Raw genomic sequence first — 17,266 nt, forward strand, 5'->3', positions numbered from 1 at the left:
TCTGGGGTCGGGGTCTAGGGTTGAGGTCTGGGGTTGAGATTGGGGGTTGGGGTCTAGGGTTGAGGTTGAGGTCTGGGGTTGAGGTTAGGGTCTGGGGTTGGGGTCTAGGGTTGAGGTTGGGGTCTGGGTTGAGGTCTGGGTTCTGGGGTTGGGGTCTGGGGTTGAGGTCTGGGGTTGAGGTTGGGGTCTGGGGTTGAGGTCTGGGGTTGAGGTTAGGGTCTGGGGTTGGGGTCTAGGGTTGGAGTCTGGGGTTGAGGTCTGGGGTTGAGGTTGGGGTCTGGGGTTTGGGTCTAGGGTTGAGGTCTGGGGTTGAGGTTAGGGTCTGGGGTTGGGGTCTAGGGTTGGAGTCTGGGGTTGAGGTCTAGGGTTGAGGTTGGGGTCTGGGGTTGGGGTCTGGGGTTGAGGTTGGGGTCTGGGGTTGAGGTCTAGGGTTGAGGTTGGGGTCTGGGGTTGGGGTCTGGGGTTGAGGTTGGAGTCTGGGGTTGGGGTCTAGGGTTGAGGTCTGGGGTTGAGGTTGGGGTTGGGGTTTGGTTCATCAATAGTCCAGAGGCATGGTTCTTTCTGTCCAATGTACCGCAGCATTGCTAATGAACAGTCCAGACAGAACAGTCCAGACAGAACACTCCAGACAGATCAGTCCAGACAGAACACTCCAGACAGAACATCCAGACAGATCAGTCCAGACAGAACACTCCAGACAGGACACTCCAGACAGAACACTCAGACAGATCAGTCCAGACAGAACAGTCCAGACAGAACAGTCCAGACAGAAACACTCCAGACAGAACACTCCAGACAGATCAGTCCAGACAGAACAGTCCAGACAGAACACTCCAGACAGAACACTCCAGACAGATCAGTCCAGACAGAACAGTCCAGACAGAACAGTCCAGACAGAACAGTCCAGACAGAACACTCCAGACAGAACACTCCAGACAGATCAGTCCAGACAGAGGAGTCCAGACAGAACACTCCAGACAGAACACTCCAGACAGAACACTCCAGACAGATCAGTCCAGACAGAACACTCCAGACAGAACAGTCCAGACAGAACAGTCCAGACAGAACACTCCAGACAGAACACTCCAGACAGAACACTCCAGACAGAACAGTCCAGACAGATCAGTCCAGACAGAACAGTCCAGACAGAACAGTCCAGACAGAACAGTCCAGACAGAACAGTCCAGACAGAACAGTCCAGACAGAACAGTCCAGACAGAACAGTCCAGACAGAACACTCCAGACAGAACAGTCCAGACAGAACAGTCCAGACAGAACACTCCAGACAGAACAGTCCAGACAGATCAGTCCAGACAGAACAGTCCAGACAGAACACTCCAGACAGATCAGTCCAGACAGAACACTCCAGACAGAACACTCCAGACAGAACACTCCAGACAGAACATTCCAGACAGATCAGTCCAGACAGAACAGTCCAGACAGAACAGTCCAGACAGAACAGTCCAGACAGAACACTCCAGACAGAACACTCCAGACAGAACACTCCAGACAGAAACACTCCAGACAGAACAGTCCAGACAGATCAGTCAGACAGAACACTCCAGACAGAACACTCCAGACAGAACAGTCCAGACAGAACAGTCCAGACAGAACAGTCCAGACAGAACACTCCAGACATAACACTCCAGACAGAAACAGTCCAGACAGAACAGTCCAGACAGAACACTCCAGACAGAACAGTTCAGACAGAACAGTCCAGACAGAACAGTCCAGACAGAACACTCCAGACAGAACAGTCCAGACAGAACAGTCCCGACAGAACAGTCCCGACAGAACAGTCCCGACAGAACAGTCCAGACAGAAACACTCCAGACAGAACAGTCCAGACAGAACAGTTCAGACAGAACACTCCAGACAGAACAGTCCAGACAGAACAGTCCAGACAGAACACTCCAGACAGAACAGTTCAGACAGAACAGTCCAGACAGAACACTCCAGACAGAACAGTCCAGACAGAACAGTCCAGACAGAACAGTCCAGACAGATCAGTCCAGACAGAACAAGTGATCTTGAACTAAGAAGTAGAGAGGAAACAGGATGTGTTGTTATTTCCTGACCTGTCCTCATGCATGGTCTGACACTGCTGTCCGTCAAAGCCTTGTGAGCTGGGTCTAATGGAACCCTCTAGTCACTAACATATCTATCTGATTCTATTAGCTAGAACCCTCCAGTCACTAACATATCTATCTGATTCTATTAGCTAGAACCCTCCAGTCACTAACATATCTATCTGATTCTAATAGCTAGAACCCTCTAGTCACTAACATATCTATCTGATTCTATTAGCTAGAACCCTCCAGTCACTAACATATCTATCTGATTCTAATAGCTAGAACCCTCTAGTCACTAACATATCTATCTGATTCTAATAGCTAGAACCCTCTAGTCACTAACATATCTATCTGATTCTAATAGCTAGAACCCTCTAGTCACTAACATATCTATCTGATTATATTAGCTAGAACCCTCCAGTCACTAACATATCTATCTGATTCTAATAGCTAGAACCCTCTAGTCACTAACATATCTATCTGATTCTATTAGCTAGAACCCTCCAGTCACTAACATATCTATCTGATTCTATTAGCTAGAACCCTCCAGTCACTAACATATCTATCTGATTCTAATAGCTAGAACCCTCTAGTCACTAACAGATCTATCTGATTCTATTAGCTAGAACCCTCCAGTCACTAACATATCTATCTGATTCTAATAGCTAGAACCCTCTAGTCACTAACATATCTATCTGATTCTAATAGCTAGAACCCTCTAGTCACTAACAGATCTATCTGATTCTAATAGCTAGAACCCTCTAGTCACTAACATATCTATCTGATTATATTAGCTAGAACCCTCCAGTCACTAACATATCTATCTGATTCTAATAGCTAGAACCCTCTAGTCACTAACATATCTATCTGATTCTATTAGCTAGAACCCTCCAGTCACTAACATATCTATCTGATTCTAATAGCTAGAACCCTCTAGTCACTAACATATCTATCTGATTCTATTAGCTAGAACCCTCCAGTCACTAACATATCTATCTGATTCTAATAGCTAGAACCCTCTAGTCACTAACATATCTATCTGATTCTAATAGCTAGAACCCACTAGTCACTAACATATCTATCTGATTATAATAGCTAGAACCCTCTAGTCACTAACATATCTATCTGATTCTAATAGCTAGAACCCTCTAGTTACTAACATATCTATCTGATTCTATTAGCTAGAACCCTCTAGTTACTAACATATCTATCTGATTCTATTAGCTAGAACCCTCTAGTCACTAACATATCTATCTGATTCTAATAGCTAGAACCCTCTAGTCACTAACAGATCTATCTGATTCTAATAGCTAGAACCCTCTAGTCACTAACAGATCTATCTGATTCTAATAGCTAGAACCCTCTAGTCACTAACAGATCTATCTGATTCTAATAGCTAGAACCCTCTAGTCACTAACAGATCTATCTGATTCTAATAGCTAGAACCCTCCAGTTACTAACATATCTATCTGATTCTAATAGCTAGAACCCTCCACTTACTAACAGATCTATCTGATTCTATTAGCTAGAACCCTCCAGTTACTAACAGATCTATCTGATTCTATGAGCTAGAACCCTCCAGTCACTAACATATCTATCTGATTCTATTAGCTAGAACCCTCCAGTTACTAACAGATCTATCTGATTCTATTAGCTAGAACCCTCCAGTTACTAACAGATCTATCTGATTCTATTAGCTAGAACCCTCCAGTTACTAACAGATCTATCTGATTCTATTAGCTAGAACCCTCCAGTTACTAACATATCTATCTGATTCTATTAGCTAGAACCCTCTAGTCACTAACATATCTATCTGATTCTATTAGCTAGAACCCTCTAGTCACTAACATATCTATCTGATTCTATTAGCTAGAACCCTCTAGTCACTAACATATCTATCTGATTCTAATAGCTAGAACCCTCTAGTCACTAACATATCTATCTGATTCTATTAGCTAGAACCCTCTAGTTACTAACATATCTATCTGATTCTATTAGCTAGAACCCTCTAGTCACTAACATATCTATCTGATTCTAATAGCTAGAACCCTCTAGTCACTAACAGATCTATCTGATTCTAATAGCTAGAACCCTCTAGTCACTAACAGATCTATCTGATTCTAATAGCTAGAACCCTCTAGTCACTAACAGATCTATCTGATTCTAATAGCTAGAACCCTCTAGTCACTAACAGATCTATCTGATTCTAATAGCTAGAACCCTCCAGTTACTAACAGATCTATCTGATTCTAATAGCTAGAACCCTCCACTTACTAACAGATCTATCTGATTCTATTAGCTAGAACCCTCTAGTCACTAACATATCTATCTGATTCTAATAGCTAGAACCCTCTAGTCACTAACAGATCTATCTGATTCTAATAGCTAGAACCCTCTAGTCACTAACAGATCTATCTGATTCTAATAGCTAGAACCCTCTAGTCACTAACAGATCTATCTGATTCTAATAGCTAGAACCCTCTAGTCACTAACAGATCTATCTGATTCTAATAGCTAGAACCCTCCAGTTACTAACAGATCTATCTGATTCTAATAGCTAGAACCCTCCACTTACTAACAGATCTATCTGATTCTATTAGCTAGAACCCTCCAGTTACTAACAGATCTATCTGATTCTATGAGCTAGAACCCTCCAGTCACTAACATATCTATCTGATTCTATTAGCTAGAACCCTCCAGTTACTAACAGATCTATCTGATTCTATTAGCTAGAACCCTCCAGTTACTAACAGATCTATCTGATTCTATTAGCTAGAACCCTCCAGTTACTAACAGATCTATCTGATTCTATTAGCTAGAACCCTCCAGTTACTAACAGATCTATCTGATTCTATGAGCTAGAACCCTCTAGTCACTAACATATCTATCTGATTCTAATAGCTAGAACCCTCTAGTCACTAACATATCTATCTGATTCTATGAGCTAGAACCCTCTAGTCACTAACATATCTATCTGATTCTATGAGCTAGAACCCTCTAGTCACTAACATATCTATCTGATTCTAATAGCTAGAACCCTCCAGTTACTAACAGATCTATCTGATTCTATTAGCTAGAACCCTCCAGTTACTAACAGATCTATCTGATTCTATTAGCTAGAACCCTCCAGTTACTAACAGATCTATCTGATTCTAATAGCTAGAACCCTCTAGTCTCTAACATATCTATCTGATTCTAATAGCTAGAACCCTCCAGTTACTAACAGATCTATCTGATTCTATTAGCTAGAACCCTCCAGTTACTAACAGATCTATCTGATTCTATTAGCTAGAACCCTCCAGTTACTAACAGATCTATCTGATTCCAATAGCTAGAACCCTCCAGTTACTAACAGATCTATTGTCTCCTGTAGATCCACATTCCAGAGTGATCCTGAGGACCAAGAGCTCCTTCGACCATCTCAGCAGCTACATCAACGCCAACTACATTAGGGTAAGTTATACACGCACACACACACACGCACGCACGCACGCACGCACGCACGCACGCACGCACGCACGCACGCACGCACGCACGCACGCACGCACGCACACACACACACACACACACACACACACACACACACACACACACACACACACACACACCATTGTTTGTTAACACATTGAGTTCTGAAACCAAACCGAGTGGATGCTGTGGTTGTGAAACTACAGTGAACTCTTAGAGACAAAATGACACATGATAGCGCTCTCATAATGAACAGGTAAAAAGCTTTTCCTGAAAGTTGGCTGTACAGGTATGCATAGTCAGATTAAAACACAGATTAAAGTTGGCTGTACAGGTATGTATAGTCAGATTAAAACACAGATTAAAGTTGGCTGTACAGGTATGTATAGTCAGATTAAAACACAGATTAAAGTTGGCTGTACAGGTATGTATAGTCAGATTAAAACACAGATTAAAGTTGGCTGTACAGGTATGTATAGTCAGATTAAAACACAGATTAAAGTTGGCTGTACAGGTATGTATAGTCAGATTAAAACACAGATTAAAGTTGGCTGTACAGGTATGTATAGTCAGATTAAAACACACATTAAATTTGGCTGTACAGGTATGCATAGTCAGATTAAAATACAGATTGAAGTTGGCTGTACAGGTATGCATAGTCAGATTAAAACACGGATTAAAGTTGGCTGTACAGGTATGTATAGTCAGATTAAAACACACATTAAATTTGGCTGTACAGGTATGCATAGTCAGATTAAAATACAGATTAAAGTTGGCTGTACAGGTATGCATAGTCAGATTAAAACACAGATTAAAGTTGGCTGTACAGGTTTGCATAACCAGATTAAAACACAGATTAAAGTTGGCTGTACAGGTATGTATAGTCAGATTAAAATACAGATTAAAGTTGGCTGTACAGGTATGCATAGTCAGATTAAACCACAGATTAAAGTTGGCTGTACAGGTTTGCATAGTCAGATTAAATCACAGATTAAAGTTGGCTGTACAGGTATGTATAGTCAGATTAAAACACAGATTAAAGTTGGCTGTACAGGTTTGCATAGTCAGATTAAAACACAGATTAAAGTTGGCTGTACAGGTTTGCATAGTCAGATTAAAACACAGATTAAAGTTGGCTGTACAGGTATGCATAGTCAGATTAAAACAGATTAGAGATTAGAACTGAACTCATGAAACGTAGTCAGATTTTTCATTCTTTCACCCTGGATTCTAACTGGTCATTTTTAGTTTAGTTTATGCAGTCATATTTCATGTTATATTATATAACATATCGGTGTTGTTGAACTGAGTGGTGTGATATAAGACTGGGTTTGTTTAAAGTTATTGTTTCCTTTTTAAACAAACAAACAACTTCAGATTCTCCTTATCGGGTTTATACATCTTGGGAACGAAAAGCGTAGCAGTGAGGCCAGGGGAGCGAGGACATTGTTTCTGATGTAAGTCTATGGAGAGAACAGAAGGAGAAAGAGGCCAGGCCCGGAGGAACTAGTGAACTCACTCTCTAATGACCCGTTGGGCTGCAGATACAATAGGGTCACTTCCCCTGTAGTCACTGCAGGAAGCTCAACTACTAGGGCAACTCCAAAATGGCACCTTATTCCCTATTTAGTACACCACATTCTGGTCAAAAGTAGTGCACTATATAGGGAATAGGGTGCCATATGGGACATAACACTCGTTTTCTCTTTCACACCATTGAGGATAATCAGACCTGCTGTGGTTTATCTCCCTGGACAGTAGCTAACACCATTGAGGATAATCAGACCTGCTGTGGTTTATCTCCCTGGACAGTAGTTAACACCATAGAGGATAATCAGACCTGCTGTGGTTTATCTCCCTGGACAGTAGCTAACACCATAGAGGATAATCAGACCTGCTGTGGTTTATCTCTCCCTGGACAGTAGTTAACACCATAGAGGATAATCAGACCTGCTGTGGTTTATCTCCCTGGACAGTAGCTAACACCATAGAGGATAATCAGACCTGCTGTGGTTTATCTCCCTGGACAGTAGCTAACACCATAGAGGATAATCAGACCTGCTGTGGTTTATCTCCCTGGACAGTAGCTAACACCATAGAGGATAATCAGACCTGCTGTGGTTTATCTCTCCCTGGACAGTAGTTAACACCATAGAGGATAATCAGACCTGCTGTGGTTTATCTCCCTGGACAGTAGTTAACACCATAGAGGATAATCAGACCTGCTGTGGTTTATCTCCCTGGACAGTAGCTAACACCATAGAGGATAATCAGACCTGCTGTGGTTTATCTCTCCCTGGACAGTAGTTAACACCATAGAGGATAATCAGACCTGCTGTGGTTTATCTCTCCCTGGACAGTAGCTAACACCATAGAGGATAATCAGACCTGCTGTGGTTTATCTCCCTGGACAGTAGCTAACACCATAGAGGATAATCAGACCTGCTGTGGTTTATCTCTCCCTGGACAGTAGCTAACACCATAGAGGATAATCAGACCTGCTGTGGTTTATCTCCCTGGACAGTAGCTAACACCATAGAGGATAATCAGACCTGCTGTGGTTTATCTCCCTGGACAGTAGCTAACACCATAGAGGATAATCAGACCTGCTGTGGTTTATCTCTCTGGACAGTAGTTAACATCATAGAGGATAATCAGACCTGCTGTGGTTTATCTCCCTGGACAGTAGCTAACACCATAGAGGATAATCAGACCTGCTGTGGTTTATCTCTCTGGACAGTAGTTAACATCATAGAGGATAATCAGACCTGCTGTGGTTTATCTCCCTGGACAGTAGCTAACACCATAGAGGATATTCAGACCTGCTGTGGTTTATCTCCCTGGACAGTAGCTAACACCATAGAGGATAATCACACCTGCTGTGGTTTATCTCTCCCTGGACAGTAGCTAACACCATAGAGGATAATCAGACCTGCTGTGGTTTATCTCCCTGGACAGTAGCTAACACCATAGAGGATAATCACACCTGCAGTGGTTTATCTCTCCCTGGACAGTAGCTAACACCATAGAGGATAATCAGACCTGCTGTGGTTTATCTCCCTGGACAGTAGCTAACACCATAGAGGATAATCAGACCTGCTGTGGTTTATCTCTCCCTGGACAGTAGTTAACACCATAGAGGATAATCAGACCTGCTGTGGTTTATCTCTCCCTGGACAGTAGTTAACACCATAGAGGATAATCAGACCTGCTGTGGTTTATCTCTCCCTGGACAGTAGCTAACACCATAGAGGATAATCACACCTGCTGTGGTTTATCTCTCCCTGGACAGTAGCTAACACCATAGAGGATAATCAGACCTGCTGTGGTTTATCTCCCTGGACATTAGCTAACACCATAGAGGATATTCAGACCTGCTGTGGTTTATCTCACTGGACAGTAGTTAACACCATAGAGGATAATCAGACCTGCTGTGGTTTATCTCTCTCTGGACAGTAGCTAACACCATAGAGGATAATCAGACCTGCTGATTTGGAGTCCATTAGGGCGGTGCACAATTGGCCCAGCGTCGTCCGGGTTTGGCCGGGGTAGGCCGCCATTGTAAATTTGTTCCTAACTTACTTGCCTAGTTAAATAAAGTTACATTAAAAAAAACATTAAAAAATAAATAAATAAAAATTAGCAGCACACATTAAGACAGAAATATGAACACCTAATGAATGGGTTATGTAATTCTGGTGTCTTAACAACCTGTCCATTCATCACGTCTTAACAACCTGTCCATTCATCATGTCTTAACAACCTGTCCATTCATCACGTCTTAACAACCTCTCCATTCATCTCGTCTTAACAACCTGTCCATTCATCTCGTCTTAACAACCTCTCCATTCATCTCGTCTTAACAACCTGTCAATTCATCACGTCTTAACAATCTGTCCATTCATCATGTCTTAACAACCTGTCCATTCATCACGTCTTAACAACCTCTCCATTCATCTCGTCTTAACAACCTGTCCATTCATCACGTCTTAACAATCTGTCCATTCATCATGTCTTAACAACCTGTCCATTCATCACGTCTTAACAACCTGTCCATTCATCACATCTTAACAACCTGTCCATTCATCACGTCTTAACAACCTGTCCATTCATCACGTCTTAACAACCTGTCCATTCATCACGTCTTAACAACCTGTCCATTCATCACGTCTTAACAACCTGTCCATTCATCACGTCTTAACAACCTGTCCATTCATCATGTCTTAACAACCTGTCCATTCATCATGTCTTAACAACCTGTCCATTCATCACGTCTTAACAACCTGTCCATTCATCATGTCTTAACAACCTGTCCATTCATCATGTCTTAACAACCTGTCCATTCATCACGTCTTAACAACCTGTCTATTCATCATGTCTTAACAACCTGTCCATTCATCACGTCTTAACAACCTGTCCATTCATCACGTCTTAACAACCTGTCCATTCATCATGGCTTAACAACCTGTCCATTCATCACGTCTAGTGACGGTTTACAAAAACTGTTTTGGTCCATTCAAGGATACCTGTTTACCAGTTTGCTAATAGCCCTCCCTCCCTCCCTCCCTCCCTCCCTCCCTCCCTCCCTCCCTCCCTCTCTCTCTCTGTTTCTGCAGGGTTACCTAGGTGACGAAAAGGCCTACATCGCCACCCAGGGTCCCATGATCAACACAGTGAATGATTTCTGGCAGATGGCCTGGCAGGAAGACTGTCCTGTCATCATCATGATCACCAAGCTCAGGGAGAAGAACGAGGTACGGTGGCACTCACACACGCACGCGCACACACACACACACACACACACACACACACACACACACACACACACACACACACACACACACACACACACACACACACACACACACACACACACACACACACACACACACACACACACACACACACACACACACTAGGGTTGAATAGCGGGAACCTGGTTACAGAGATTTACCGCCCAAACCCACTCCCCTTTTCCCGGAATAAATAACAGTGAAAAAACTATAAATAATAATAAATCATTTATTATGACGTGACGTGAAATGGAACTGTTAAATTATATGTGATGTTGAAATCTGGTTTCTCTACGTCCTTCTCTCTGCTCTCTGCATGATCAGTCATCAACGCTCATGGTGCGGACAGACAGCACCTCTCAGCATGGAGCGCAGTAGGACTGCATATGCTGCAGCGTAGTCTATGCTACACTAATATAAGGACTGAATGTGCATCTAATGTACACATCCCCCCCTGTATAAGATGATTCCAAATAGGTAATGCTGTTGTAGGTTGATATATAGCCCTATATATAGATGTCCTAGCATACCTCTTTCAGGTGATACATTCAGTGCAGTATTTCTTAGAACGACCAAATTTAAACCTCACTGACTGATACCAGCAGAGTAAACTGTTCCAGACAGCTGAGACAGAGCTGTTTCCAGACAGCTGAGACAGAGCTGTTTCCAGACAGCAGAGACAGAGCTGTTTCCAGACAGCAGAGACAGAGCTGTTTCCAGACAGCAGAGACAGAGCTGTTTCCAGACAGCAGAGACAGAGCTGTTTCCAGACAGCAGAGACAGAGCTGTTTCCAGACAGCAGAGACAGAGCTGTTTCCAGACAGCTGAGACAGAGCTGTTTCCAGACAGCTGAGACAGAGCTGTTTCCAGACAGCAGAGACAGAGCTGTTTCCAGACAGCTGAGACAGAGCTGTTTCCAGACAGCAGAGACAGAGCTGTTTCCAGACAGCAGAGACAGAGCTGTTTCCAGACAGCTGAGACAGAGCTGTTTCCAGACAGCAGAGACAGAGCTGTTTCCAGACAGCAGAGACAGAGCTATTTCCAGACAGCAGAGACAGAGCTGTTTCCAGACAGCAGAGACAGAGCTGTTTCCAGACAGCAGAGACAGAGCTGTTTCCAGACAGCAGAGACAGAGCTGTTTCCAGACAGCAGAGACAGAGCTGTTTCCAGACAGCTGAGACAGAGCTGTTTCCAGACAGCTGAGACAGAGCTGTTTCCAGACAGCAGAGACAGAGCTGTTTCCAGACAGCTGAGACAGAGCTGTTTCCAGACAGCAGAGACAGAGCTGTTTCCAGACAGCAGAGACAGAGCTGTTTCCAGACAGCAGAGACAGAGCTGTTTCCAGACAGCAGAGACAGAGCTATTTCCAGACAGCAGAGACAGAGCTGTTTCCAGACAGCAGAGACAGAGCTGTTTCCAGACAGCAGAGACAGAGCTGTTTCCAGACAGCAGAGACAGAGCTGTTTCCAGACAGCAGAGACAGAGCTGTTTCCAGACAGCAAGCAGTCAGCTAATCTTCATAAAATGTCTTTATTGTATGGCTCATCAGTCTCAGGTAGCATCAGGCTTGATTTGTCGTGCTGATCAAAGCTCTAACCTAATTAAATATAAAGCATATTTATATGGTTTATATGCTTTAGAATGACATTTATGGTTTTGGCGGGAAATACCGGTTTACTCTGGGAGAAAAGGGATTTATTCTCGGGATGGATTTTTTTTTTTAAATACCTGGGAAAATATTCAACCCTAACACACACACAAACCCATAGGTATAAACAAATATGTATGTGATTCTACACATGTAAATTTGACAGGATACATGACATAATCCTGTTATACATGACATAATGTGTTATTGACAGGGTTTAATACACTGGATCAATAATGATTGGCGATACGATAACATGTGTAGTGATTAATGATGTTGTCTGTTCCAGAAATGTGTTCTGTACTGGCCAGAGAGGCGTGGTATCTACGGCAAGGTGGAGGTGCTCATTAACAACGTGACAGAGTGTGACAACTACACCTGCCGTACCCTCACCCTGAAGGTACTTTATCACTTAGTGATGAAACCCATTGACCATACTGGATCGCTGTGGGTTTCTATCCATTTACTATACACTTAATTAACTGTCCATTGAAAATCTACACTTTTAAAAGTTCATGTTTTGTTGACTCATCCTATAGGCCCTACTCGTATTTGTGACCAAAGCATAAATTGGAGAAAATAAAACACTTCAAAAACCCACCTCAAATGTTTATCTCAAACAGACCGTTTCCAAAATGCTTGCTATTTTCTCATAGAGGAGGATGAACTGACCAATCAGCGATCTACTTGCGTTAATATTTTTTATGACCGGTATACACCCCACTATTCTGTTGTTGGGGTACGCCCACACCATTCCAAAACAGAAAAGCTGCTTCATAACATAATTTATTTAAAAATGTTTAGAAGGAAAACTATTTCACTCACATTGTCATTGATTCTAGGTCATATTTCATTGAAATAAACACTGGACAGTTACTGTAAACTAGACTGAAACCACAATCTTGGTCTTACTCAAACTCTGTGTGTCTTTGTCTCTTTCACAGCAAGGGGCTCAGAGTCGTGTGGTGAAGCACTACTGGTACACATCATGGCCGGACCATAAGACCCCAGACAGCGCCCAGCCCCTGCTCCAGCTGATGAGAGACGTGGAGGAGGACAGGACGGGCTCCCCGTCCCAGGGACCCGTCATCGTACACTGCAGCGCGGGGATTGGCCGAACGGGCTGCTTCATCGCCACGATGATAGGCTGTCGTCAGTTGGAGCTGGAGGGAGTGGTGGATGTGCTGGGGATTGTGTGTCAGCTCAGAGCGGACAGGTGAGTTACCTACACCTGGTGTATAGGACCGTATGTGGAATAGGTCCAAGGTAGTACAATACGTTTACAGCAGACAGGTGAGTTACCTACACCTGGTGTATTAGACCGTATGTGGAATAGGTCCAAGGTAGTACAATACGTTTACAGCAGACAGGTGAGTTACCTACACCTGGTGTATTAGACCGTATGTGGAATAGGTCCAAGGTAGTACAATACGTTTACAGCAGACAGGTGAGTTACCTACACCTGGTGTATTAGACCGTATGTGGAATAGGTCCAAGGTAGTACAATACGTTTACAGCAGACAGGTGAGTTACCTACACCTGGTGTATTAGACCGTATGTGGAATAGGTCCAAGGTAGTACAATACGTTTACAGCAGACAGGTGAGTTACCTACACCTGGTGTATTAGGCAGTATGTGGAATAGGTCCAATGTAGTACAATACGTTTACAGCAGACAGGTGAGTTACCTACACCTGGTGTATTAGGCAGTATGTGGAATAGGTCCAATGTAGTACAATACGTTTACAGCAGACAGGTGAGTTACCTACACCTGGTGTATTAGACCGTATGTGGAATAGGTCCAATGTAGTACAATACGTTTACAGCAGACAGGTGAGTTACCTACACCTGGTGTATTAGGCAGTATGTGGAATAGGTCCAATGTAGTACAATACGTTTACAGCAGACAGGTGAGTTACCTACACCTGGTGTATTAGACCGTATGTGGAATAGGTCCAATGTAGTACAATACGTTTACAGCAGACAGGTGAGTTACCTACACCTGGTGTATTAGACCGTATGTGGAATAGGTCCAATGTAGTACAATACGTTTACAGCAGACAGGTGAGTTACCTACACCTGGTGTATTAGACCGTATGTGGAATAGGTCCAAGATAGTACAATACGTTTACAGCAGACAGGTGAGTTACCTACACCTGGTGTATTAGACCGTATGTGGAATAGGTCCAAGGTAGTACAATACGTTTACAGCAGACAGGTGAGTTACCTGGTGATGATAAAGCCATGGCCTCTTTCCTGCTTGTATGCTACTGTGTTTGTGTTGCTCTAATGACCATCAGTGATTACAGACAGACAGACAGACAGACAGACAGACAGACAGACAGACAGACAGACAGACAGACAGACAGACAGACAGACAGACAGACAGACAGACAGACAGACAGACAGACAGACAGACAGGATGGATCAAATCAAATGTTATTGGTCACATACACATGGTTAGCAGATGTGTGGACCTGTATGCAAACTGAAGTGGGTCTAGGGTGGCCGGGAAAGTGGAGGTGATATGATCCTTGACTAGTCTCTCACAGCACTTCATGATGACAGAAGTGAGTGCTATGGTGCGATGGTCATTTAGTTCAGTTATCTTTGGCGTCTTTGGTACAGGAACAATGGTGAAAATCTTGAAGCATTTGGGGACAGCATACTGGGATAAGGAGCGATTGAATATGACCGTAAACACACTAGCCAGCTGGTCTGCGCATGCTCTGAGGCTAGGGATGCCGTCTGGGCCAGCAGCCCTGCGAGGGTTAACACGTTTAAATGTCTTACTCATGTCGGCCACGGAGAAGGAGAGTGGGGGGCCCACAGTCCTTGGTAGCGGGCCTCGTCGGTGGTACTGTATTATCCTCTAAGCGGGCAAAGAAGGTGTTTAGTTTGTCTGGAAGCAAGACGTCGTTGTCCGTGACGGATGTGGCTGGGTTAGGACAGACAGACAGACAGACAGACAGACAGACAGACAGACAGACAGACAGACAGACAGACAGACAGACAGACAGACAGACAGACAGACAGACAGGATGGATGTGGCTGGGTGAGGACAGTCAGACAGACAGTCAGGATGGATGTTAGGAGGGATGTAGGTGGGTGAGGACAGTCAGACAGACAGTCAGGATGGATGTGGCTGGGTGAGGACAGTCAGACAGACAGTCAGGATGGATGTTAGGAGGGATGTAGGTGGGTGAGGACAGTCAGACAGACAGACAGGATGGATGTTAGGAGGGATGTAGGTGGGTGAGGACAGTCAGACAGACAGACAGGATGGATGTTAGGAGGGATGTAGGTGGGTGAGGACAGACAGACAGTCAGGATGGATGTTAGGAGGGATGTAGGTGGGTGAGGACAGTCAGACAGACAGACAGGATGGATGTTAGGAGGGATGTAGGTGGGTGAGGACAGTCAGACAGTCAGGATGGATGTTAGGAGGGATGTAGGTGGGTGAGGACAGACAGACAGACAGTCAGGATGGATGTTAGGAGGGATGTAGGTGGGTGAGGACAGACAGACAGTCAGGATGGATGTTAGGAGGGATGTGGCTGGGTTAGGACAGTCAGACAGACAGTCAGGATGTAGGTGGGTGTGACATAAATCATGCTAAGAAACTTGTACATGAGAAACTGTGTTTTTCTTACAAGAGACAAGAGAGGGACAGAACGTGATATTATGTTCCTATCTCTTTCAAACACATACACACACACACACACACACACACACACACACACACACACACACACACACACACACACACACACACACACACACACACACACACACACACACACACACACACACACACACACACACACACACACACACACACACACTCATCCCCTGAGCCTGAACAGGGTTTCAGCTGAAATATCTCCCGCAGCCTGTCTGTCCCAGGATAAAGCAATCATCCATTAGGATGAAGCAGTAGCCTGCAGCTCAACAGGGTATCAAGGACTTCATAATGTTGCCTTGGTTGAGCTTTAGTTAATCAATGAACAGAATGTACTGAAGCAAACTGCCACTGTATCGTTTAGATGAGCGACGAAGAGTTTAAAATGACCTTTTATCGTGACTAATTACCACAGGATTAAATGAGCTGGAGAGAATCCTAAATGGTTCTTGTATTATGACACAGAACAATGGTAATGAATGTTCCAAATGTTCCGCAGCACTAAAACAAGAGGGAGGTTTTTCAGTCACAGTATGAGATGGATTCATTATTTTTCAGACAGCAGGATGGCCGCAATTGATGGAAGGTTTAGTTTATTATAATTATTTTTCCACTCCTTGTATTTCATAGCATGTTACTAACATGCTAACACTGTTTACTGGCCCGTTCTGTTATTTTTGTCTCTGTGTGTCTTTTCAGAGGAGGCCTGATCCAGACAGGGGAGCAGTACGAGTTTGTCCACCACGCCTTGAGCCTCTTCGAGACCCGCCTCTCCGCCGACACCGGCCAATGAACAGAGGCCAGGAAGTTTTTGCTAGACATGCCAGATTTTTCCAGGAAGTGGAATTTAATTCCCCCTAGCGGGAAGGACCTATCTTACCTGGTGACTGTGAGGACATGTGACTAATGTGGAAGTGGATATTTGGGTGACGATTGGATGGTAGATGTCCTTGTGGGCTTAGTCTTTGTGGACATGTATGGACAGCCTGGACTGCTATTGGCTGATTGATTGAGTCTCCTTACAGAGAGAGAGAGATGGAGGTATGGACAGCCTGGACTGCTATTGGCTGATTGATTGAGTCTCCTTACAGAGAGAGAGAGATGGAGGTATGGACAGGTGATTTTGTCTCTGAATGTAATGTATCCTTTCTTCTCTTCCTCCTTTTCCTCCTCTTCTTCTTCTTCTTCTTCTACTACTTCCTGTCATTCGTGAGCAGCTCTGCTTCTGAAAACGTTGTTGTGAGCAACCTGCCTCTGTCCAATCAAACTCTCTGATACTGCAGCTCTGTCCAATCAGATTGCCTGATATTGATTCTGTAGTATATCTCCACTCTGACCTCTTACTACTATGTGCTACAGTAGATGGGTAGGTAGTCTGTGGTCCTTGAATCGTCCACGGTGTTTCTTTTAAAAAGCAAAAGGTACGTTGTCGAAATTAATAGCACTTGTCTTTGTGACTTTACTAGGATATTTTTGAATTATGATTTATTTTATTTTTTTAAACTATGTGCTGTTACACAAAGGGTATTATTCTAAAGACTGTTATATTCCATTGAGGTTGGCTTTTCTCTCAGTAACACACTAGAAGCTGCCCCTCTGCCATA

The 17,266-nt window shown here is 43.8% G+C and overlaps 1 protein-coding gene across 1 annotated transcript; it reads left to right on the plus strand.

Moving 5' to 3' along the window:
- Positions 1-5,445: 5,445 nt before the first annotated feature.
- On the plus strand, positions 5,446-16,485 carry LOC120041302 (receptor-type tyrosine-protein phosphatase R-like; the record flags this gene model as incomplete). The annotated part of the gene is made up of 5 exons (XM_038986241.1): positions 5,446-5,525; positions 10,157-10,294; positions 12,271-12,381; positions 12,926-13,197; positions 16,362-16,485. Coding segments are annotated over 5 exons (695 nt in total), but the record flags the coding sequence as incomplete, so codon positions are not given.
- Between the last annotated feature and the right edge of the window lie 781 nt (positions 16,486-17,266).

Source organism: Salvelinus namaycush, unplaced genomic scaffold, assembly GCF_016432855.1.
Source record: "Salvelinus namaycush isolate Seneca unplaced genomic scaffold, SaNama_1.0 Scaffold432, whole genome shotgun sequence".
NCBI classification, from domain to species: domain Eukaryota; kingdom Metazoa; phylum Chordata; class Actinopteri; order Salmoniformes; family Salmonidae; genus Salvelinus; species Salvelinus namaycush.